The sequence below is a fragment of the Botryllus schlosseri genome, chromosome 8, assembly GCF_051294905.1.
Source record: "Botryllus schlosseri isolate E-star chromosome 8, Bs_hap1, whole genome shotgun sequence".
Classification (NCBI taxonomy): Eukaryota; Metazoa; Chordata; class Ascidiacea; order Stolidobranchia; family Styelidae; genus Botryllus; species Botryllus schlosseri.
Genome location: NC_137243.1, coordinates 6,354,057 through 6,380,105, shown reverse-complemented (window position 1 = coordinate 6,380,105; position 26,049 = coordinate 6,354,057). Strand labels below are relative to the sequence as shown.

General features: G+C 41.0%; 2 protein-coding genes across 3 annotated transcripts; both read left to right on the top strand.

The window, feature by feature from the left end:
- The first annotated feature begins 1,597 nt into the window (after positions 1 to 1,597).
- Positions 1,598 to 16,735, top strand: LOC145445296 (neuronal acetylcholine receptor subunit alpha-7-like). The gene is made up of 13 exons (XM_080323476.1): positions 1,598 to 1,752; positions 3,750 to 3,892; positions 4,300 to 4,344; positions 4,406 to 4,515; positions 7,597 to 7,777; positions 9,625 to 9,700; positions 9,770 to 9,964; positions 10,391 to 10,474; positions 10,697 to 10,809; positions 10,871 to 10,996; positions 13,248 to 13,327; positions 13,445 to 13,558; positions 16,265 to 16,735. Exons 1-13 carry the CDS (start codon positions 1,704 to 1,706, stop codon positions 16,356 to 16,358), a joined length of 1,410 nt encoding a protein of 469 aa, XP_080179602.1. The 5' UTR covers positions 1,598 to 1,703; the 3' UTR covers positions 16,359 to 16,735.
- Positions 16,736 to 16,883: 148 nt separating this feature from the next.
- On the top strand, positions 16,884 to 25,738 carry LOC145445298 (43 kDa receptor-associated protein of the synapse-like). 2 transcript variants are annotated; one of them, XM_080323480.1, is made up of 7 exons: positions 16,884 to 18,465; positions 21,053 to 21,341; positions 24,015 to 24,152; positions 24,228 to 24,449; positions 24,952 to 25,005; positions 25,235 to 25,434; positions 25,491 to 25,738. In XM_080323480.1, the coding sequence occupies exons 1-7, from the start codon at positions 18,131 to 18,133 to the stop codon at positions 25,567 to 25,569; spliced, it is 1,317 nt and encodes a 438-aa protein (XP_080179606.1). In that variant the 5' UTR covers positions 16,884 to 18,130; the 3' UTR covers positions 25,570 to 25,738. The 2 variants fall into 2 exon arrangements, with proteins under 2 accessions (XP_080179606.1, XP_080179607.1); XM_080323481.1 differs by having other exon boundaries at positions 25,235 to 25,438.
- Positions 25,739 to 26,049: the final 311 nt, after the last annotated feature.

Genomic DNA, 26,049 nt, shown 5'->3' with positions numbered 1-26,049 from the left:
ACCAGGAAACTCACAAACACACACAAAAACAGCATGTGTGTGCGGGAGGGGGTCTCCGAGACACTAAAAGTACTTCCACTCACTGGAAGGATCAGAGGCGACAAGGGTTGAAGAGGCGGAATGGTATGAAATCGTGCGAGTGTGGTGCGGGCGGGACCTTGTGACGCAGGCCGAATACCGCCACCTCTACAACAATAACTTCGTCCACACGATGATGGGACTGAATGGCTACCTCCAACGGCAACAGGACTTGATCCAGGAAAAGAAAAGTATGTGCCCCAAGTTTGTAGACACATGTTGGTTGTCAACTAAGAAGATGACCACTTGGTTGACTAGACACCGTACCAAACTGCTCGGGGTTATAAACGATAAAAGTCCGGCCTGTGCACCTCCGCTGCAGTAGTGGATCCAACTAACCGTTTTCGAGCGCATGGCCACAGAGCTGAGCACCACCGTCACAAAGGTTCAGGGACTTGGTCATCTGATCGTGGAGCATCAGGATGAGCTCCATCGCCTGGTCGAACGCCTTCGAGCTCGGTGCCCAGCTGAGGACTGGGACAATGACACCCGCGGCAAGGAAGGTCCTCTGGTCATAGGGTGCTGAACTGTCAAGTTCACTGAGTCACACAATTTCGTGGAGGATCAGAGTGTTCACTGTGCAGTCCTCGACCTTCTCGAGAATATCGACGAAGAAGAGAAGCAGTCCACGTTCGAGGCAGCCAGGAGCCTTATAGCAGGGCTCATCGACGGCATAAAGAAAATTGAAGTTGCCGACAATGAAAGGGCTCTGCCTTGTCTACCACACCAAGTGGTGCAACCTCGAAGGCAGGACAGAACAAACACTTCTTGCTCTTTTAGATTCTAATAATATAAACAAGAGTGATACATATATGTAAGCTACTTTATTTGCAGCTCAGTGAATTGATCGACAAACACCCGGGAGGGCTGTCGAACAAGTGAACACCTGAGTAGGTACAGAATATCGAAGACCAATTCCAATCCATGTCTGTCCGATACAAAATGGACGTCACTTTCAAGCGCATTATTGACGAGCGACAGTTCTTTGGACCCACATGGCTCGATGTTTCCCACAACTTCGACGGTCGAAGCCGATTTCTCGAAAACCAACTGGGAGAAAGGTCTCTACCGGGCGTCACCCACTGATTTTTATTTGGAGAGCATTCTCCAGGCCAAAGAATTTGTGACGAAAGTATTAGAAAGTTAGATCAAGATCACTGATGATGTCGATGTGTTGAAGAACATGAATACATGATAATAACATACTTTTGGTGAAGTTTTCTATGTAGTATTAGGGCTAAAAACACCTTCATTTCTTATTTTTGGAGATTCTCCAAAAATAAAATTTGAAAACATCCAAAACTAAGCTATTTTTGTTATTTTTGGAGAAATCCAAAAATAAACAGGCCTAGTTATGGACGATGAATCATTGACCTAAGAGCTACGGCACCAGCTGATATAACAGAAGACACCGGTCGTATGATTGTGATTGACAAAATGTTACGGTAGGTGGCGTCATTCCGCAACTCCTTCATATGAATATTTTTTCTTCATATATTTTATTGTGTCTTTATGTGTAACTGTCATCTCAATTAGCTGTCAGTACTTGTTTGTGAGCCTGCGTTTGATGAAGATTCATTTTTAAACATATTTCTGTAGATATTCGCCTGATTTAAAATCCGCAGATGAAGACAATAGAATACCGTTTGTTGGGATTGCTATTATGGACAGTTGGTGAGTATATCTGGTCGAGCTCGAACCCAAATATCGTATAGTCATAGGATAGTTGTACTGATGAAAAATATCAATTTATTGCTTCCGACTAAATTGAGTCATCATTTAGTGTAGGCACTAATTAAAACTTTAAACATTGACGTTAAAATAATCCCCCGTGTAAATTTCACTGCTTTTCATTCAGCGGTCTCAGATATTCGCACCAGCTACTTCCGCACAATACTACAAAATTCAATATTTGAGACCTGTCGGGTGGCTCATGCAACTACGGTCGTCAGCTAAATTTCAATTGATTTCGCTGCAAGGATGCAGGTCAAACAGTCAAGGCGTCTTGTTTTCTTGGATCGCATATATCCATGCCATGCAGTAAACAATATGATTTCCGCTTAAACGACCACAATGGTATAGAATGGAAGAGTGAAGGCTGTAATTTTCTGCATACTTGATTTATTGGCTTTTGAAAACCATATACGTTTGAACCACGAACAACGGTAGTTGGCCTAAAAGCTAATTGCATCATGGTCATTGGTCATGGAGTAGTGTCTACCTGTCAGGTCGTTATAAATGTGTATGTATCGACTACACTACAGGTTGAAAAATTATGTGCACCGGTTTACGCGAAATTACAGATATTTGAATTCTCATAGATAATGTGATCAAACGTGGTGCGTCATTCGCCCTTTGATATTTTCTAAAGGCAGACCGAATTACCTGACGTTGCTTGCCCGAGAAGTTTGTTTGTTTTCGCTAATTACGAAAACGTATCGATGATACGATATGCGAGACTGCTGTTTGTCGGTATTAAGGTGAAGTAAATTAATATATTTTCTATGCGTTCATTCATAGGATGGCACCGTGATAAAAGAGCGACGCTTTTCGTCTCGCGATCAAATCGCGTCGATATTGTTCTAATTTCTTTCATCCCAAATCTAATTGACGAAATGTATTTTGTTTCAATGCGTGTTGTGTCCGGAAGATGATTTGATTTTCTAGTCCATTTTGCAATAGAGTTATTTGTCACTCGATATTCTGTAGTTCTTGAGCAATCGCCCGTAAGTATGACGAACCATTATTATTACTGCACATTATCAAGGGCCCAAAATCTATGATCATCATTCGACCGGAATGTCGCTAATTGACTTCACAAAAAGTTGATGACAGATGCTAACCTCTCACGGCGTTTCGATTGTCATTTTTCTGGCGAACCATTCTGTCGTCGTCTGTTGAAATTACAATATCGCAGACCTATCGTATGAGATAGTAACGGGCGAACTTATGACATGGCTATCAAATGGGAAGTGAAAACAAATTAGGTCTCAGTAATTCGTTGGCGCTATCACTTCTATATTCTTATCTATTTATGCAGCAGTTAGACTCAATCTGACGACGCTAGCATGGTATCGTATTTGTCTTTATCGTCCAGGAATTTCGTCGCTGTCTATAATTATTTATCAATCCATGGGAACATCCGCAAATCTCAATTGTAGAGGACCTATATTATATAGCGTGCGGCAGGATATTCCTGATATCGGTTTGCACGCCCGGGTCGTAGAATGTAAATTCGCCGCTAACTTCGATCTCCCGTCAGCGTTTTAAGCTGTATACACGGAATATAGCATGATTTGTATGTACTTGATGCACTATACAGGTTGAAAGTCTGTCGATTAGTGCCCAATCAAGTTCCCATAAAAACTGTCGTCTCTTCATATTAGTCTCTGAGGTCTGTGTTGCCAAAATGGGACCAGCATTGTAGAAATTCTCTCCCCGCCCCTTCCCAATTGCTCATTGATAACACTGCCAGTGTAGCAAACCGCAATTCGCGGGTTCGAGTCTCACTGACTGTCCCAAGAGCACAGCCGCTAGCCAGCAAAACCACTGCCAACATGGCAGCCCCAATCACTGGTCACCACACGGGAGAAACCGAAAGACGCTATCTCATCGTTGGAATTGTGTATTCGCATCGAGTTCGACCAATTCATCTTCCTATATGTTTTCAGGCTGGTGTGCTGCTAGTGATTCAGAGACAAAGTTGATAAACAAGCTTCTCTCGGATTACAACCCGAACGTTAGACCTGTCGCGAATAATTCGGATGTTGTGAGAGTTTCCTTCCAATTGTCTTTGCAACAAATCATTGACTTGGTGAGTATGACTATAGCAGGCTAAATGCTAACTATATGCTAGAACAAATGATTAGAGATTGTTGTATAATACTATTATATGCATCGAAACAAACGTAACCCAACAAATATATATATCATATATTAATATACTGACATTCGAATCAGCAGAAGCCACGATCTCTGAAACAGCTCACTTTCTGGTATGTGTGCAACTCATGCCAACGCACATGTCAAAGTATGTAAAACATGATTAACCATATGAACCATTTCACCAAACCACAAAATTGTACGATTTTCCAATATCATCACCATTCACCAATATATCCAATTACCCCTGGTTGAATCCAAAGGTGCCATATCATTGCAATAACACACCCACGACAAAACGTTTTCAATTTTCACTATAACACAAGCGCATGTTTACAGGATGAAAAAAATCAGCTCATGACGACCAGCCTTTACATGACCAACGTGAGTATATCGTATGTAAATTTTGCAACGATAAATCAATGTGAAAAATTGGAATTCGAAGGCTTGGCAAGATGTTCATTTCCAATGGAATCCGGAAGAATACGATGGTCTGACCACGATACGTCTACCAGCAAAACTAGTTTGGAAACCTGATATTTATGTTTACAACAGGTAATAATTATAATTTCGAATAATCGAACCTGTTGGCCGTTTCCCATTTCCAGGAGTCTTGGCGACAGGCTGGTGTTTTTTCATTTTAGTAGTGAGGTTACGATACAGGTCGCGAATAGATTTACCGATTCTGGATACTGTGAAATCATGCAATTGATCCAATAAGTTTGTTATGTTTGGAATTGCACCAGTAAAATTGGGACAGAGATGCGCATGTAAAAAGGCGCAGATGTTACTGAGAACGTCGAAAATTGTTTGCGGTAACCATCAACGTGGCAATTTGTCGGAAAACCTTTTTGAAACCAAGGATTCAGCATGTTTCATGGCTACAGTAATTGTTTGGAAATGAATAGGCTACAACGTCTCCCCTAAATGTCCTAGAGTACACGCAATTAACTCGAAATGCAAAAAAGGGGCTTTGGGGCGTCTTCAGAACTCAATTCACTTTTCTTGAGAAAAGAGGATATATATCCTCCTAAAAGAGACGTATGGTAGCCAGGGCTGTGGACTCGGAGTTGGGGTCGGTGGAGTTGGAGTCGTAGTTTGGCTAATTTTTGCTTGATGGAGTTGGAGTCGTGAAAACTGTAGTGGCTGGAGTCGGAGTCGTTGAAAAAATACTGACTGGAGTCGGAGTTTGTGAAAATGACCCTGACTTCGACTCCGACCCCGACTCCAACTTCTTTATCATGAAAACAATTGTTTTCAAAGGTATCTTTAAATTTCTAATAATAACTATATTAGGATTTTTCTGTACCATCACTCACTGTTATTTGTAACGATGCAGATCAGGGGCAGCCAAACCGTGCCCCGCAGCCCAAATGTGGTTCGCGAGAAGGTTTTGTGTCGCCTGCGAGGTAATTCTAGAAATTAGATATAACATCAGGTAAAATTGCAAGGCCAGCCGAAATTTGATTAGCCTGACCGCAAAATTTGATGATGATTAAAGCATCAATTTCGATGCATTGGCGTACCCAGGGCCCAGCCACATCCATCGCAGATCTTCGCACATAACCATAAAGTAGAATATTCCGTAGCAGATTCATTTGAATTAAAATTTTTCTTAGCACTTTGCATGACTTTTTGTCACATTTCTTGCATTTAAGATTGGAACCGCTCTTGGAAATTATAAAAACGCCTAATTTACAGAATTGAGTCCAACTATACACTCGCAATTAGGATATAACGTGCTGTCCAACATGCGACTTCGCTTGTGCTCTCGCAGCGAGATCTTCGGCGATGAAACATTTTCACAAAATGACAGAGGCATGTTCATCGAAACCGTCGATATTGCTATGTCTAAAACGCCAAATAATCCTGTCTTTGCGAAACGAGCAAATTGCTATGCAGAGGCGACTTTCAATATCTGCAAGTAATATATTTACAAATCGAATTCATTCATTACCTTTGAAAAAAACTTCGTGCTTAGCGCGACCAGGGCATGACTGCGCACTGTACAGTTGCACACGCAGTTTTCATGACCTAATTGTTATCAATTTTAAAGCGTAGTCATTTAAGTCTTGTTGTCAATGTTATCCTAACATGGACAACAACATTCAAGTTGCCCGCGCAATGGTTTGTAAATCTCATGTGGCCTTTTGGCCGAAAAGGTTAGCCACGCCTGACACATATAAAATTGGACATTATTTACAAATTAAAATTCAGTTGCATAGAGGAAGAAAGAAGCAATCTGCATCTTTGCGATGCAGTCACAAATTAATGCATTTTTTTGAATTATACCATGATATTGTGACAGAGCAAATATATCGTCTGGTTGTAAAATTGATGTAAATATAACCAAACGCTCCTTCCCACTTGATAAAATTATAAATATTTTTAGTCTAGCTTAACTGCTGGGGTCGAACAAATGATTGAGAAGGTCTGCAAGTCCTACTCCTTGAGTACTTGACTAAGTGCATGTAGACTAGACATATGCTATTTGACTACTTCCTAAATTTCGTTTATGACCGATGTCTATTAGTCGTGAGAGTGTGTGTGCTTGTAATCAGTACAGTGTGTAATGAGAAAATTAGTAAGATGATCTCTGTATTATAGTTGCTGACTCATACACAAGAGCAACAATTCGATTGTTTCATCTACATTTCAATTATGCAGTATGGGATATATGTCGTTTTCGAATGAATCATACATAGAAGGTTATTAGGGAGTTCATGTTAAAAAAAAAAACTGATAACATATAAAAAAGGAAGGATATTTAGAAAGGCAATCTTTCATGCATGGAGAATAATTCGAGCTGTGCCACAATGAAACAATTCTGCATGCCATCGTTAATCATATGTTTGCATATGTTTAATGGTTATAATATAGTCATTTAACCGTCGGTGTGGCATAAAATTTTCGAAGTAAATTGGTAATACTGTTATAGTCAAAGTTGGAGTCGCAGTCGGAGTCGGTAGGTTTGAAGACTCTGGAGTCGGTACGTTGAAAGACTCGGGAGTCGGAGTCGGTCCATTGAAAATGTGTAGAGTCTGAGTCAGAGTTGCAGTCGGTCGTGAAATTTACCGACTCCACAGCCCTAATGGTAGCTAAGCTAGGGTTGCATTTATAATAAAAATCGATTTAAAACAAACCTGTTTAAAACAAGGTTCTTCCATGACGTCACGAATATTTAATTGTGACATCACAGTGGATTGACTTGGACAATTGGAAGATAAGATAATTATGGCTCTTTCGATGAAAAGAGCTTCCGACCGCTGTCAAAAACAGGCCAAAAATATATTTAACCAGGACTACACCGTTATGCAGCATTTTTACGATCGGCGGTCATCATCATCAGAACACCCGTTCCGAACCAATGATCTATATATACTTTTGAACTTACGACGATTTCGAGTGTTCCAGCGACCCCACATCGTATATGTCGACTATTGTGGGTGCAAATCATCCGTATGCTCATACTGCATGGTTGTTCGAACGTATTTACACAATTACGACATAACTAGACAACGTTTGAAAAAAAAACAAATTTTTTAAGGCATTTGTGTTTTAGAACACAATTTGTTTTAAATATAACCCTAATGGTTGCCCTATGTTAGGTATTTCGAACATTTGACATATTCGCAGCGCTGTCGATTCCTTCGACTCTTTGCTACAAACGAACGTGATAATCGATTACACCGGTGGCATGAGCTGGCTTCCGCCCGGCATCTTCAAGACTACTTGCAACGTCGACATCGAATATTTTCCATTCGATCAGCAAAAGTGCATAATAAAATTTGGAACGTGGACTCACCAGGAGAATTCGGTTAGTGTCGGAAGTTTGCACCGCGTATGATGGTGATTTTTATCGTCACCCCATAACGCTGAAAAATCGTTAAAGTGTTTTTCTTTAGTCCAAACATGCATGTTTTTCATAATATTGAAGCGCGGTCTGTTGCCAAGGCTATACAATAAGTATCATTTTCTCAGGTCTCTTCTATCATTACTCTATATCTTCAAGAACATCGCCTTTGTATTTTCACAGTGGTTCTTAACCGGGGTCTCCGGGAACCTCAGCGAGTCTCCGGAGTTTTCTGGAGGTCAAGACACCTACCCATCTCATACATATGATTTTTGATGTCACGACCGCCTTGGCCATATGTGGTTGCAGGCAATTAACCGCGATCAGTAGTAGAATTGTGGCTATTGTGCACTTCGTGTGCAGTGACGTACAGGGGGGGGGGTTCCTTGTATTCATTTTGTGTGAAAACCATATTTTAATGGTTTTGTTCTTTCAACTCCCTGTTCATACACAGTTCATTTCGTGCACCAGTAATGTATAAATTAGGTTTGTATTGTGGCAGATCAGGGGCGGGCAACATACGACCCGCAATGGGGTTTTCAACGTGCTGCAGACAGTTTCCGGTCTTACAAAATAACGTGGCCCGCGGCACATGCAGTCTGCAACAACCCCACACTTCGTACTTGCTACGCCAAATTATAGTGACTGTAGGTTATTCCTTAGTTCTTTGTACGGCCATGAGCATTAACAAGACAAAGCTGCGAAACTCTTATTGATGTTCACGTGCAGTAGCCTATTTACTAAGGATTTCTAGGTCCGACATGCAGCCAGATTTCAAGAACTTGTTGACAACTTTCATCGACCACAGATGTCTCAAGTCATATGAGTCCAAGTCGAGTCAGTACACAGATTTAATCGAGTCGAGTCGAATCGAGTCATTTCCGTATTTTGAAAATGACTCGAGTCAAGTCGAGTCATCAGAAAATCGTGACTCGAGTCATTACAACCCTGTGTCTCATTGACTTCAACAGCTATTGAAGTACATTACGTTAATAAATTCATGAAATACTGTTTTGGGTCTCTGCGCTTTAAACTTAAAGATCACATGAAATACGATATATTCCTTGTATCGGTTGATAAATACGCGATCAATTTGTCGATCCCAGGATTCTCGGATAGCTTTTGTGCGAAAGAGTCAAAGAGTATCGGAAAAAGTGCCAAACTGTGTTAAAAAGAGCCAAATTGTTCAATAACGCTGTAATAATGCATGATAATGCTACCAAAGTCAATATCGTTGCAACCATTTGTCAATCACCGGAAATTCCAGATTTTTTTTGAAGAGTATGTTGTATAACTACAATAACTGCTATTGTTTCAAGCCTTTTCCAATTGAATATAAAGTCGTAAAATAATATGAGTCTGTATTTAGAATTTTATTGCAGTCTACATTCTACAGTCTACACTGTAGTGTAGTGGAAATACTACACTACAGTGTTTCGACTCAAATCTGTATTAACACATTCGTATATTTGGCGTCCCGTGTCTTACAGATTTCACATGCTGGCGTTTTGCTTCGAGCAATAACGATTAACAATAAGCTGTCTGTGACCCAAAGATATAGCTTAGTGGTGGACGTGCGTCCATCTTCTCAATCGGTAGGCTGGGGGTTGAAGCCCCGGCCGGGTCAGACACGCATGCTGCGTATTGGTATCTTCGGGTTGGCGACCGGCACTCCTATAGTGCTGATTCGGTAACAACTTTGCGGCTCCTTCGTCGTTCCATCGTTCAAGCACCACGCCAGTGGAGACGATAATACGATAAATGATAAATTATTCCCCCCTCACATTTGATATCTGATAATTCCATTGCAGGTGGACCTAGATCTTGCGGAAAACGGTACAGCAGACACTTACTCGTACCAGGAGAGCGGCGCGTGGGACCTTGTTCGTACGTTTCCTTTCGATACGCGTGTTGGCAGAATTGCTTAACGAATGCAAAGCTATGTTCGATTTTTAGAAATGAAAGGAAAGGTGAACCGAGTGAAATACATGTGTTGCGAAGATCGTTTCGTCGATGCTACGTACGTGGTGACTATCCGTCGCAAGACTGCTTTCTACATCTACAATTTGGTGCTGCCGTGCATTCTCATATGCGCCCTGACCATCCTGACCTTCATATTTCCCGCTGACGCCGGAGAAAGAATGACACTTGGTAAGTCATAGCCTCAGTGTGTCATCAGTGTATCGGAAAGAGGTGTATCGGTTTGGGATGGATGCAGAATGCTTTCAGAGAATCGCACAGACAATTAGACAATTTTGGACTATTGAAAAGCATCCGCATAGCCTCGCATTCATGCTGATGGTTTGATCAATATGACCCTATACTTGATGATATGATACGCCAAATTACCGTCATTAAGAGTCGTATAGATCTCTATATCAATATATCATTTGCGCCTCTTACAAGTGGAGACGGTGCTTTCTGTCGACAGAATAAGCAAGTAATTGGGCACAACATATTAGACTAGGGTCTATTGCATGCTAGTACTATAATGCAGGAATTTTCGTAGCTTATATACGCGGCGGGTTATCAAAGAAAATACTGTTACTTGACTTAAAATGGGAATATGTATTACAGGTATCACGGTACTCCTGGCGATGGTTGTCTTTCTGCAGATTGTTACTGATAGCCTGCCCCCAACTGGCGCCACTCCACTGCTTGGTAAGAACATTATTCTACTTTTGAATAAACCACGGACCGACTATTGATTGATAACGATTAGGGCGGTATTTGTAATCGATTCAATTATTGAGAGTCATTTTTCTCCAGTAACTGAAATATACGGAAGTAGGGTTGCATTTAAAACTAAATTCAATATAACATAAACATGTTTAACATATGGTTAAAAATCATGCATTTTACATGGCGGGGTTTGCTTTCCAGGCAAATATTTCCTGTGTACCGTGTTCATGGTCTCGCTCTCTGTGATCGCCAGCGTCTTCTCACTGAGCCTGCACCATTCCGATTCCACGAACACAGATAAAATGCCACCGTGGGTTAGTAAAATAAATGGTCACCATCGGACAACTAATATCTTCCTGATTATCTCTACCCAAGGTGGAGATGATATTTATAGATGTTCTTCCTAAGTTACTGTTCATGTCCGTACCGGAAAAGTTCAAAAGGTCGAAAATGTATGATGACGAGAAAGATGCAGTCGCAGAGCTATACCCGTTGACTAAGGTTAGTAGAGCTCATGACATTGTAAATATCTAAAGAGTTGAATACGGTCAATACGAAACAACTGCACCACTGTTATGCGTATGAGATCACGGCAGCACACTTGTGCAACTGGCACCACGACGCGGGTTACCTTGCAGTCAGAAAGTTCACTCCTGGAATGTGTCTATTGAACAGCTCGCCTGACTTGAGTTATCAATTTATTGGTTATTTACTGGATTAGTATCCGGGTCATGCTGGATACTGGAAACACCGCTTGACCATGAGTAACCCTGAGTATATATGCTGGTTTCCAGTTTTTTGTGAGTTTCTTTTATGCTGCTACCTACGATTACGACAATGACGTATCTGAATAAACTATTGGGTGTATCTCTGAATTGAGAATTCACTACCAGGACAGCAGCGGACGCGGGTCAAGTTACTGGTACTCCAAGTTGTTTCGGCACCCTTCATCTTTTCATTATATCGCAATATTGTGGTGTATTGATTGTGATACGATTGTTGATATACAATGTTCTTTCCAATTCTCTACTAGTTGCTGACGATTACCCCTGACGAGTGTCAGCCGAAAATATTCGGGTTCATTTCAATATGAATATACTATTTAATTGTATTGATTTCATAAAAATTTTAATAAAATGATGATGATGAATTGTGACAGCCAAAAAGCGGTACTGAGAACCCATAGCGTGTTTGTACTGCAAATACCTGACACAGGCGTGCAGAATATGCTTCTCCTGTGAGCTGAGCGTGACTGGTCAGTGGTCATACAGTATATCACCTATACGGAATACAGTATAGCCTGCCCCAGTGGTTCCAAACCCTTTGATTTCACGGACAACCTTCGTCCGACGTTTGAGCCCAAACTATCCTTCACGACAAACCAGCCCGGTGATTAAGAAAAGTCATCTTTCCCAATGGAGCACCGAAGCTCCTGTTGGCTAAAATTAATGCGGGTGCCGCGGCTTTAAAGTTCTAGGACAGAGATGCCCACACTATCGCGAACGCGGCCCGCATTTTACACCGTGGTCAGTTGTCGCTGGCCACTTCCGTCTCAATTACTTAACAATCAAGTCCTGTCTGTTGTCGATAGACAATAACTAACTATAAAAATAGGTCGTCATTTTCGGTTGTGGGGTTTGTGCGGTAAATTTGGCATGTTATTTTTCACGGTCGCGTAGCTGTTGACGGGAAATATATCAGCACGCTCGATTGCGGTGAATTTGCGGTGATTCGATGAATTTGGCATGTTTGTCACGATCGAGCGGATGTTGACTTGAAAAATGTAGGCACTTTCTCAGGAGTATAGTGCCGCATGCTTTGGCATGTCTTTTTATCGCTTAGGAGAAATTTGACCGTCTTTCAGCACACCTGAGCTAGTTTCAAAAACAACGGGATGGATATTTACGAAATGTGAAAATTTCAAGTAGCATTTTATGAATATATATACGCCATATCAGGCAAAACACATACACACTATGAGAGAACTGGATTCATACTTTACAGTTCTGTCATAAAAATGAGAAATTTAGGTATTCCTTCACTCCCCTATAAAACTAGCTCCCCTCCTAAAAATTACAACCCCCTTGTTGGCACCAATTGGTATAGCGATTAATTAATAAATATCTGTGTACGCTAATGATGTGACCAAAAGTGGAAATTACGAAATATTTTGACCAAATTGAATCTTCAAGTTCAGCCGATTTGTACCGACTCAAGAACCGCCTCATCATCGAACCGGTTATGGCTTCAACTTGCATCAAAAGGATTGTGAAGTTTTAACAAATATCTTGTCGTTTACAACAGGAGCGATGTTGTCTGTATACCATGCATTTTCTAACGAAATGTGTTTGCCAAAATTCCATATGATAGTCCAGCGTATGCCTAATTGCCCATACATCATATATTTGTCCTACGAGATGAGCGTGTCTGGTCAATGGCCATACAGTACATGAACATCGATTAATTAAACAATATTCGTATAATGTCAGGGTGGGGAGTTGCGAAGTATTTCGACTAAATTGAATCCTCACAACACTGCCAGAAACCAAAGTGTATAGTGCGTCGATTTCGTGAAGCGGCTTGTACTTCATTTCATTGGTTAACATTTTTACAGATGAATTGATAGAGTAAACTATAACCGCCTGCACAAACTCTTTCTATTTGCAAACTAATGTCAATGTAATTTCGTCACACTGATTCTAATCAAGTTTACCTCTCACCGCCTGAACGAAACTTCCCCATTTTCATACAGGTGGGCAAGCGATTAAGACGAAGCGACGAACCGCAAGAAAACGGCAGTCCGATCATGACTCAACTAAGGAAGTCGGAAGAGTAAATAAATACATGTTTTCGTATTTAATATCACCACATAGAACCGTATAGTCGAAGCGTCTCATAAACAAGCCCAGGTGCTTCCATGAAATCGATGTAACGTTCGCTCTACCGCAGGCAAATCGCGATGATGTGCGAAGATCTGCATGATATCGTCACGCGTATGAAAGACGAAGACGAGGATAGCGAAGTCACGCAAAAATGGAAGTTCACAGCCAGGGTCATGGACAGGTAATATCGCTATCGAAAGGGAGAAATAGTCTAGCTCCGTCATGCTAAAATCTTTTTTCGTAGTCCTGGCGTCATCGGGATTTTGAGATATCACTGCTACCGTGACGTATTAAATTAGCGAACGGATTTGTTTTGACACGAATTGTTTAGTGTAACGGAAACTTTATGCAGTCGCACTTGTTAGCACGGATACCGGTGAATTCGGGACGTCGAATTCGGCCTGTTGAATACGACACTTCGTGAATTCGGCATCAAGTCAACTTTATTGCGATGGCCTCATTAAAACGATGGAAATGTTAATCGCAAATAGTAGTCTATACTTTCCACACTAAAATCGGCGACCATGCACAACAGGAAATAAATCGACAAGCAGCCAATATCTGGAAGTATAGCGTTTGCCGCGCCAATTTTCACGAAATCAGAACGAATCTCGCCAAATTTTTGTTTCTCATTTAGCAGCCTTGCCTATGCGCATAATCTTGGTAATAACGCTACCACGGCAACGCGTTTTCCGGCGTTATGATGGTGCCCAATGGTCGATAAATTCCCGACACTGACCCTTATTCTACCGGAGCGCGCTGAATTCCATAGAAAACTTTAACTGTGTGTTTATAGTGGATCACAGTTGCGCACAAAGATTGTGGTTTGCTTTGCCATTGAGAACGCGTCAGGCTGGATAAGCAGCTAGTCCCGTCAATGCGACCTCGTCCATTGAATGCCATATCGTTTGCATTTTTTTTCGTTTCATGACTTTTTGCGTATTGGAACACGAATTTATCCTCTTAACTGAAATTAAAATAAGTTTAGATGTATAGGGATGGTGTGAACGTGAGGTTCACTTTCGCGTTCTGTCTGTGAACCTCATAAATTAAGAGGCTCACGTTCACAAACGAACCTGGGTGGGTTCTACACTGTGAACCCTTTTCTCATCGATTACCGTTTTTCCACGTCAGTACATAATCTTTGGTTAAAATTATTTGCATGTCAACTCCGCACCACTCCATGCATGGTGCTGGCAGCTACGTGTAGATAGTCAGCGAATGATGCTTATTCAACCAATAAATGAAACTGATATCGTTGTCTGATGTAAAAATTCTAGTAGGCGCACGGTGTCAATCTTGATGTTTATTGCATCATAAAAACTATATCCGTGCGATTATGGGGTGTTGGCTACTGCTGTATAACTTGATATTGGGGTAATATCGGTAAAAAGTGGTCCGGAACCTATGGCTCGCGAGCCATATATGACTCTTTTGGGTATAAGATATTGCTCTTTGTCAAATATTCATTTTTATACTGAATTGATCAATATTGCAACGACTTAGTAAATTTTCATCACCGCCAGAATAATTATTCTCGTGGCAGTATAAACTTGTCTTTAAGCGGTAAAGACGATGTCGTCTTCGGGTTTAGGGGCTCGGACCCCCTCTTTTCAAAATCATCAAATTTAAGTTACTGTCGCGCCGGCGACCAATATCACTCGCAAATTCTATGTACCGACTCGAAATCTTGAATTGTGCGATACGTTGATTAATCAAAGAGCATAGCAGACATGACGACGCCCATATCAAAACACAGTTTTCAAATACACATTGTCTTCCTGATTTACGGCGCTAAATAAACTGCTGTGGACGTGGACGTGTCATTCACAATTCCAAACTCGAATTACAAACAACGCCATAGCTATCCATGTTCTTGGTCGGTAAGTAGCTCTGTAGTACCGGCGATGAAATGTATTCGTGTAGCGCAACGTTGTGTTACCGCCAAATACTTTGAGAATTGAGAAGTCTATAAGTATTTAGATTTTTGGAATCAGTGTGAATGTCACATTCGATAAATATTAGTTATAATAAATTCTAAGCTACTTACGATGAAATGCGTTATCAATGGTGAGGCTTGGTGGGTCTGTGCCTTACCTCTCGTTTCGAGCTTTATTTTCGAACAATAAATACCAGTTTTTACAGAGAAAATGTGGCGCACCCGAGTAATCCCATGTACTGCGTTCGAATTAGTGCTACAATGACATCACGAATTTTCAATTGTGACGTAACAGTTGATTGGCATGTATGGCTCTTTGGGAGTTGATACGGAAAAATAGGGTCAATATGGCTCTTCGGACAGAAAGGGTTCCCGACCCCTGAAGTACAGAAACACGTTTTACACTCTGCTCAATATCAATTATCAACGTAGCAATACTCCGACGCCAAGTACATTGTCTGGTCGGGCCTATAGACCGTTAGGGCGTAAGCTTATATTCCCTTGCAAGTCCTCGTCTAAATTGGTGGCAAAGCGACTGAAGATATTGATTTTATGGGATTATTATATCATTTGATTGTCCCAGCTGATACAATTGGCGTCATTAAAAACGTCAATATGTTCTTCAGCATTGTGGAGTTATGTGGCCTGAGTCGTCGCTAGGCCTCGTGTATATTAATATAGGCTATCATTTCACTGAAATGTATAGTTGGAATCAGAAATATGACATCACGTGACGTAATGAGGTTCACGTTCATGTTCTCACAGAACCTTTCAAAAAGGTTCGCGTTCACACGAACCTGAACCTTTCAGAGGTTCACACCGTCTCTAGTAGAAATGTCGTGTGTCAGCTCTTATCCAATGTCCATAACGTATACTGGGCGCGAACACGTCCACACGACAGCGCGCGATCAAATCATTCAACAGTCGAATACACGATTCTGTATTCAGGTTCTGCGTTATATTCTTCTTGATATTCTTCCTCGCAACAACGGTATTCACTCTCGGAACGGCACCTACTCCGGAGAATATGGAGGAGCTATGACCTGTCTTCTTCCTCTACATTCTAGCATTCGACCGATGACTAAATAGCCTTGGATGACGTATCAGAGTATTCACGGCTAAGTGAAAACGACTTTGGCATCTTATCATGCAAACTGCCTTACTTTTTCATAGTAATATCCCTGCTATTGTGTGAGCATAACTCCTTTTTTACATGACAAATCGTAACATGGTTCAGCCCAATACAAAGACAGCACTTGAATTTGATTATTCATATTCAGTATTCTTTACTTGTAAACAAGTGCCTGCATGGAGCACATGTATGTACTTTTGATTCCGAATACATGCGTTTTAATGTTAGATAGTTATTTCATGGTTGTTGAGTGTATAGATTTCCAGAATAAATTGTTTTTGTGCCAATGCGTTGTCCGCGCGATCGCGTAGAAGAGTAAGATTAAGATATCCTTGCTTGAAATTGTCTCACAATCGAACTAGAAGTAAATATGAATTTCCCATGCCTGGCTTGAAGTCATTCTATACTTAGATATCAGGTTGCCAGTAATCAGTTTCAAGGTTTTCTTTTTACACAGTTGGAATTCGAGTTATTATCTATAGTTATGGTCCTGCTTTTTGTGTAATTTTCATGGCAACACGAAACTAAACCTTCCCCATAATTTTTGTTCACGTACAATTGCGCAGCGAGATCATAATCTTTATGAATTTCGCAAAATATTTGGTTGATTAGCATTAGGACCTCCAAAATGTATTGGCGTGAATTGTATTCGGAGTGTGTAACACGGTCGGTTTAGTACTTTATCGCGATGATACTGATTCTGATACTAATACTGAAACATAAAACGTTGAGATATCTTGTCCTGCAAGAAGTTGGAAGTTAACGTGATTATGTGCTAGAGTTGAATTAGATTAACCCAAGTTAGCCATCTCGTTGGACATTGGTTTTGTGCCCTTCCGTCACATGTACTTGCGAATTACTGTAAATAGTTGCGACTTAAATATCTATGATAAGCATACTTAATCCACAGACCAAAAAACCGTAACTGTAAAAAAAGTTGATTGTCACATCACCAGAATCGATAGAGCAACGCTGCGTAAATTAAGAAATAAGGATAATCGTGAAATAAAGTTGCTTAATATATGTCTTGGTTTATTGGGCCCTGCTTGAGGCGACAGAACAAAAGGATATATGGCGATGGGATTACTACGTACGTACTCGTACGTACGTTGGAAGCTTGGAGACATGCAGATGACTTTACCCGTTGACTCCGCCAATATATGAAGCATTAGGTGCAATGAAGCTTTGAGATCTTGCACCACCGAATCCTTGTGTTTCGAATCGATTCGTTAAGTATCCTGCTGTTCTTTAGTACACAGTCGTGAAGTGAATCTCCATCGCGACTACGTCACTATCGTTCGTCGCTGAACTAACACATCGCCGAGGCGTATTCCGGTTGATCCTATAATTGGATTGTCGGAGGTGACAACGATACATTGCCTAGCAGAGATCATTATCGTTACGAGCTATGCCTTTTTGTTAATATTGTAGATCGTATATGCAGGCTAGATGAGTACCGATGAATATGACGTATCCCGGCCTAATCTCCCTAAGGAATGGTATGATCAATGATCATACGAGATCTACATTTGACCGATACGGTGGTGAGACGGTGAAGTCACCGCGTAGAGAAGTTAGACACAACATATGACCTTCTTTAACAGATAGTAGCTTATCAAAATGCAACATAGATTTCACGCTTACCGTTACTTTTTCTGCGGGAGATAGACCCATTTACCAGAATGGGTCAGATAAATGAAGTAATGAAAGACGAAAAGTACGCGAAGATATGTAGTCATGATTTGTTATGCGCTTTACAAGAAGGCGACAGCGAATCAATCAAGAGGTGGGTTAAAGTGATGTCGAAGAAATTCCGAAGCCTCCGAGAACGATGGGAAGCTTTACGGGTTGCGATTGGGAATGTAGAGAGTTGGGGACGCTACCGGGCCATGATGGAACTGGCTATTAGGCAAATTGAAATCGCGCAGGACATTAAGGCGAAGACTGACACGTCGGGACGAGAATCGCTCGTGTCTGTAAACGCAATGCTCGCGGAATCGTATCTGAGCTTAGCGAGGTAACTTTTGCGAATGTTTTGGATACCCGTTAACTACGCTGTATAATGTAGGAAGTTGAGCGTGAACTGTGCGGTTCTCAAATTCGGCTCGATATGAGCCATTTCGTTTCGCTTTTGGTGAGCGGATTCAGCAGTGTTCTAACCTAGAACACTGAAATTCATACTTAGTACTCGCTCTTAGCGAAGAGTCTGTATTCATACCCAAAGGGCCGAAAGGGCGGCACGCGACAACAGATCCTGAATCAGAATTACATCGCGGTTATAAATCCTACGTGACTAGGCTAAGGTTACTATATTTTTGTGGCTCAAATTCTGGACACTCTTGAGCACGAACTAGTGGGCTTTACAATGGGTAAATGTCAATATGACGTCACATTATCAAAGTTTCGGCTATCGACTGCGTAAGTGCGTATACAGGAGTGGAACAAAAGTCCTGAATTGAGCCATCTCTAATGCGAGCTCTGGTGATTTATGTACTGTATTTTCATTTGGTCGGCAACAGATTTCTTCATGGCCTTGTTCTTGACAGCTCTGCTATAATGTTAGGGCGCTGCATTTATGTGGGTATCGTGATTATACATCGTTAAGTCATGTTCATATCACATGAATAAGACGGTCCGTACTGCAGGTTGCACATCCGGTGGTTTCCAACTTTTTATGGTCGTGACTCCATTTCCAATTTGTAAATGTTCCGTGGCCCAGCTCAAAATTTGACAAGCTGAATACTAAAAAGAGGTCAGCACCTTTGCCCATACTTTATCACTGCCTATTTTGGAAGCTGATGATTACGTTTAACGTCTTCCCCGATCCCAAAAATAAAGAATAAAAATAAATAAAAACGACCCCCTGGTTGAGAACACTTTTCCTTGACTAAAGCATCCAAATGGCCTTAGTCGACTCCAGGAATATGCTGTTATCTTACAATTGTGATTACAATTATATTTATTTCAGTGAATGATGGTTGTTTTAGCCTACTTCAAGCCTTTAAAATTCCGGAGATTTGGGTATATTTTAAAATTTCCTACCAGACGCAGATTGAACTGTAAAATTCCGGACAGGTCCGGGAAATTCCGGACGTATGGCAACCCTAGATGCATACCTTCCTACATTCCTGCCTGCATGCATTCATGATTTGGATTGAAATGTTGTAGTCGGCTTATACCGCGGTATAAGTCTAAGGTATAGGTTCTTGTTTCTTGTGCCATGGCTGTATAGTGTATATTCACGGTTGGTACACCGGTGGAAATACACACTCTATTCGCAAATAGTATAGCTATAGTAAGTTAGCATGTGATGTATCCTTCGGCTGCATACCACGACCACTATGCCTCTGTTACCAACTGGACCTGACCCTTCTTCACACTGGGTACGGGGAACAGGTTCTCTACAAAACTATGCACAGAACGAACATATGCACTATTAAAACGCTTACAAATACAATTCACAACCAAACGATATCATAATCAGCACTTTCTTGCTTGTGTCAAAGAATATTTTTGGAAATCTAGGCGCATCTTGCGGTACTGTTTTGCTGGTATTGGTGAAATTGCAAATCAGTATGCTGCCGTGACGTTTTCGTTTAATAAAAATCACACGAACATATGCATTATTAAAAAGATTACAAATATACAATTCACAACAAAACGATATCATAATCAGCACTTTCTTGTTATGTTTGTGTCAAAGAATATTTCTGGAAATCTAGGCGCAGCTTGCAGTACTATTTTGCTGGTATTGATGAAATTGCAAATCACAATGTTGCTGTGACTTTTTCGTCAATATAAATCACTTTTTTTAACAGAGTTGATATCAAATTCATTTCAAATATATAGTAATACCTTTTGATTCCAGGTAATTCTGAATATCAAGACACGTAAATAAGCGCTACTTCATGTTCACTCACACTGAGCAACATTTAATTGGACATATGACGGAATTTCCTACCGTAAATACAGAATATTCAACTCCAATAACGTCGCTTTTACGGGTTAGAATTGAACCAAATTTACTATGCAGCGCTTGGTTAGGGACGTAACAATTTTTTGTGGTCCCCGTTGAAATTTATAAAAAAGCTTTTCTTGATGAAACATATCGTAGGACGGGGTTGTATTTTAAACAACGTAGCAATATTATGGGATGCCCAGTGAAGTTAAAAAATGCCTTTTGAACAAGCCTATTCCGCAGTTCAATCGCTTGCACTAGTCGTTGGTTGTTGTTTGTGGTATTCATGGTGTTTGTCGACTACTGTGGCATTTTCACCAAGCCATTTTTTTGATTTTCATTCCGTAGCTGCCCACTTATAGCATCACTGCCCACCTCTAGGTTTTTAAAAGTCACCGCTTACGCGGATGATATGGCGAAGAAGAGCCTAGATATACCTCCAACACTTAGGTAGGAATTCTGGAGTCGAACTCGGTCGGACTCAAACCCGCCAGTGATTGGTGTTGCAGCTGTGGATTGTACCACTAAGCACTAACACCACCTATGATATCTCACCACACTCGCACTAGTCGTTCATACTCCGAAACAGCGACGTTACATTGAGGTATTATTGTGGACGGTGTTCAAACCTTCTGCGAATTTACAGGTCGAATCTGCGATTATCCGAATTCTCAAAATGTGCGGACTACTGCGGAAAAAGTCTTACTTACGTCAGCAAATGCAGAGGTGACAGTCCCGAAGTCACGTCGCGCATCGCCGGCGAGATTCAGTTGTGCCGTGGCAGCGCGCATCTGCGTCTCGGAAACTACAAAAATTCGTTGGAGGATTTGGAACGCGCCTTGAGTATCGCAACGACACGGCAAAATGTAGACCTCGAATGCATGTCATGCTGTGCACTAGGACGGCTTTACTTAAGCCTCAAAGACTACGAGAAGGTATATATTGATTTATGTAGCGTACAGCCTAATAAGATTTATTATACGTGAAATCAGGCAAACATGATCATGAGCATGATCAGGTTACTTGCTCTGTGATCAGAGCAAATTAAATTTCTTCGACTTGGTGTCTGAAAACTGATAACAATAGTCGGTTAATGATAGGACAAGCTACCTCTTAAAACTCAAGTTGAAATCTCTTGAAGTGATGGAAGCTTGGTAATACCGTACATCTATCTTTTACCAAGGTAAAAAGAACCCCTGTTTGTCAATGATATATATGTAATATAAAACTGCTTAAGATTCAAAGTGAAATAGTGAGTGCCACGAGCCGTCAGTTGCATTGAATGGTCTTTTCACTCTACAGTCCAGTGAGCCACAGGCAATAACAGAACATATACGTCACTCTGTTTCACGCATATTTGTGATTAATAATTGTCACGGGTATCCATTCTCGATATCGAATTGAAAACTAAGTGAAAAAACACAATCATATATCATCAAATACCAGCGAGAGTGCAAATTGCTGTGAATGATATCGGACCGTCCATGCGAAAACATACTCGATTCGACACTTGACTCTGACACTGTGAACTGATTTGAACGTGTGATCATTAGTCTGGCTCGTCGTGGCTTAATTTCAATTGTCTGTTTTCGTCTGAGTTCAACTCTAGTTCAAAAGAAGCCTCTTTCATCGCAAAATGCTTTGTTTTGAGCGCCAAGGTCAGTTTATCAGATATTGGAAAAATTATTGACTGTCACATCTGTCGGCACCACGTCTTGTAAAGCCTAAAATGTCTTACATCAGCGGTTCTTAACCTTGTCTCCAGCGCCCAGGGTGCGATTTGGATTTTAAAGGGGCGGAAAGACTCAGGGGAGAAATGGGCGGCGCTGGGCTCAGGGGGAGTATGGGGGGGGGCGCTGAAGAAAAATGGCTTTGTAGGAAATGGTGTAGTAAGGACATATGATTATATAGTAGAACAATAGTTCTATATATCGCTGAGTTCTCATTGCAAACTAACATTCGACAAAATCTGTCAAATCGCTCATCGCGAAATATCCACCAACGATATTTTCATGAATGCAGTGGTTTCTTTTAATTCATGTAAAATGAATTTGGCGTACTTTTGGATTGCCAATTCCCCGTTAAAACACTCCCGTCGCGCTAGCTATTGGCTACTTCAAGTTGTTTCGACACCTTCCTATCTTTTCATTAGTTATCAGTTTTGTGGTGTTTTGAAATGATGAAAATATTATTAAACTGATATTTATACTGATAGCTCGGGTTATTTTCCCCAAAATGTTTTGAACTAGATGTTGTATCCTGCAGTGCACTGCGTATCGATATCGAAAGGCACTGTACTGTACAACTTTTGAGATTGATACCCTAGGGCTCTTCAAAAATGACTTTTTTTCTCAAATCGTACTGGCTACTTGATAAAATTGTTAGGTTACCTAATTTAAGCCTACACACAAAATTTGGTTCAATTCCAGCCAGTAACCGCTTTGCTACAGGAGAAGGAAGTTTCTATTTATTATATAAAAATAAATAATAAAAAATTTGAAAATTTTCTGTTCACCCCATGAAAGTGTTAGGCTGTCTATAGAAACGATGCTCACCAAATTTGGTTCGATTCCAACCGGTGGAAGCGTAGTTATTGCCGTCGAAAAATTTGGATTTGAATAAAATAGTATTTACGGTGAGCAGAACTACAATAAATAAGCAAAGAATCGGTCACCGTAAATACTATTTTATTCAAATCCAAATTTTTCGACGGCAATAACTACTATTTGAGAAAAAAGTCCTATTTGAAGAGCCCTATTGTACACGATACCTAGCGACAACTCGGGCCACGGAATGCCACTATGCCGAAGTACATACTGACGTTTTAAACGTCGCCCAATGTATCAAACGGAGTAATAAAATGATATTCCCATATATATATATCGTCCGTCGTTTTTCCAACAATTTCGACGAGGACTTGCAAGGGAATATAATCTTACGCGCTAACGGTTTAGGCCAGATCAGACAATGTATTCGGCGTCTGAGTGTTGCTACGTTGATATTGAGCAGAGTGTAAAACTGATTTCAACACATTAACATGTTGTACAATATTAGTCAACACCCCAATCGCACGGATTTGGTTTTTATGACACAATAAACATATGAAATCGAGATGGACCCCCTACGCGTCCTAGATTTTTTACATCAGACAACGATATCAATTTCATTGATTGGTTGAATAATCGTCATCCATTGACTACCTACATGTAGCACATTTCGCTCTTGATGTTGTGTGATTGTGGGTCAAGCTCACAGCAGAGAGTCACCAAATGCTCACAAACAGAAAGTTGGATATTTCGAGAAAACTTTTGTAACAAAGCTGGTAAAATTTTTGAGATTGTCAAGGTGCATGCTCGTTTAGTGTTGATTTTTTATGCTACCAGCGCCATGCATAGAGTGGCCCGCAGTTGAAATGCAATAAATTTCAACCAAAGATGTTATAATGACGTGAAAATTGTTATATCTGAAAATGTTTCACAGTGCAGAACCTACCAAGGCTCGTTTGTCAACGTGAACCTCTAAATTTCTGAGGTTCACGCACAGAACGCGAACGTGAACCTCACGTTCACACCATCCCTGGTATAGCGACCCAAGATATAACATTACAGGCTGCCTTCTTTCCACTGAAAGCATCCGAGACACTCAGTCGTCAGGACTCGCCGTCAAACCGCATCGCAATACAACTGCATTTGAGCGAAGCCTACAGAAAAGTTGGCAAGCTCGACGAGGCTCTGGGAAGCAGTGAAGTAAGTGCAATTAGTACGTATATTTACACATGCGCCGTGCGCCTATGATGCGCTATGATACTGATACGTATCCAGGAGGCGATAAAGTTTGCACTGGAAATTGGCGACCGTGGATCGCAAGCTTACTGCTTATTATCGTTTGCGGATATACACCGGGCTAAGCTCGATTCCGAGAAAGCCTTTCCGCGCTACGAATCGGCAATTTCTATGATGAGAGAAGTAGGCGATCGCTACGGTGAAGTGAAAACCCTGGTAGGAAAAGCAAAAATGCACCTGAAGAAAAAGGATTACAAGGAGGTTTGGCGGTATTTTCGTGTCGATGCGGTCGAAATTTGTACCAAGTACGCGGCGATATGTCTTTTAGTATACAGTCACTTTGTTAACAATCCTTGTGACCGTACGACAATATTTCGTCATCAGTTAGCGATCGGTACCCACACAATTAAATGCGTAGAATTTTACTCGATGATTCAGCTGCGAAAACGTCATCGACATCTGCGGCCCATAATATCGTTATCTGCGGGAAATACGAACAAGAACAACCCACGACATTAACGCCATTGGAATTTCGATAATAAAGCGTGCGCTCGGGTGATCTTCACATGGCGGTTGTTGGCAATTGAAATGTCTCAAATACGCCATCTAACGGAATGACAGCAGCTCTTTGTCGTCTTTGCGAAACTTGGTGAATTTACTAACATGCACGCGATAAATGTATCCAGAAATCCAGTACTGACAACTTTTATAAGAATATGTATATTATATAAGATATTCATACAATTGTAAATGTTATTTTCAGGCAGTTAAGCATTATAAAGAAGCAATGAATATTGCAGAATTGATTCAGGCAAGGGTGAGTGCATTGTATCGCCGGGGCCTACGATATTACGATATGAATATCGTAGGCCCCGGTATCGCGGTAAATCATGATTATACCTTCGATTCATGACGAACATAGCCCGTGGAATGAACCTACATTCGACGAACATGGTGGTCATTTTATCACACAAGTCATAAGTCAAAGATTGACATCCTGCGTCATAGTAACATTCTATCTAATTTTTTCACGTTTATAAACCCAGACGGAATCCCTGTCAATAAACGGAGAACTTGCGCTCACATACCAACGCATGACGAGATTACAAGAATCGCGGGAATGCCTCGTACAATACCACAAACTACTCCGGGAAATGGATCTTTACTGCGGAGCTTGCAATGAGCCGATCTCGGAAAAGCACCAGCAGTTGGAAGCGTTACCCTGCTCCCACATTTTCCATCTCGAGTAAGTGCGCAGAGAAATGCTGAAACCTCAATAACTCGCGGCTCAATCGATTTCAGATGCGTTTCCGAACATGGATTTGTCAACACGAGGGCTTGTCCCAGTTGTAGGAAAATGATGAGTAAACCTCCACCCTGATAGTGCGAGCATTGGTGACAGTGTAAGGACCAGCCGATTGACAGTTGATACAAATGTTGTTGAAAAAAGGAGATGTATATCGATTTTTTTCTACTATAATTTACCTTTTTCCTTCTTCGGAAACTCTATTTATCTTCCGCAACAACGCAAATAGATTCGTTCGAATATGTGCAGGTGATTTTACTGAGGTTTGTACCTAATCGTCTCCTAGGAAGTGACTAAGTCTTTACGTGAAGCGCTACTGACGTCGTCACGCTGCGATCTCGATGTTTGCTCAAGTGATAACTGGGGCAAGTTTTTGCAACTTTTTTTTACAGCTTCCGGCAGCTCTTAAATACTCGGAAGATATGTAGAATGCTGTTTTAAGCTGTTTGAAGGAATCTTATAATGCAACTTTTTGCAACTTTTGTCTATTTTTTTTTCATGCAACTTTTTGCAACATTTTGTAACTTTTTCGATTTTTCATGAAGGTATTTTGAT

Bases quoted from the DNA above. Each gene is read 5' to 3' on its own strand.
- LOC145445298 (XM_080323480.1), top strand. From the start codon at position 18,131: ATGGGTCAGATAAATGAAGTAATGAAAGACGAAAAGTACGCGAAGATA. The intron at 21,342-24,014 runs GTATATATTGAT...ATAACATTACAG, and splicing joins GCCTCAAAGACTACGAGAAG to GCTGCCTTCTTTCCACTGAA. The intron at 24,450-24,951 runs GTTTGGCGGTAT...TGTTATTTTCAG, and splicing joins AGAAAAAGGATTACAAGGAG to GCAGTTAAGCATTATAAAGA.
- LOC145445296 (XM_080323476.1), top strand. From the start codon at position 1,704: ATGAAGACAATAGAATACCGTTTGTTGGGATTGCTATTATGGACAGTT. The intron at 7,778-9,624 runs GTTAGTGTCGGA...ATTCCATTGCAG, and splicing joins GGACTCACCAGGAGAATTCG to GTGGACCTAGATCTTGCGGA. The intron at 9,965-10,390 runs GTAAGTCATAGC...TATGTATTACAG, and splicing joins CGGAGAAAGAATGACACTTG to GTATCACGGTACTCCTGGCG.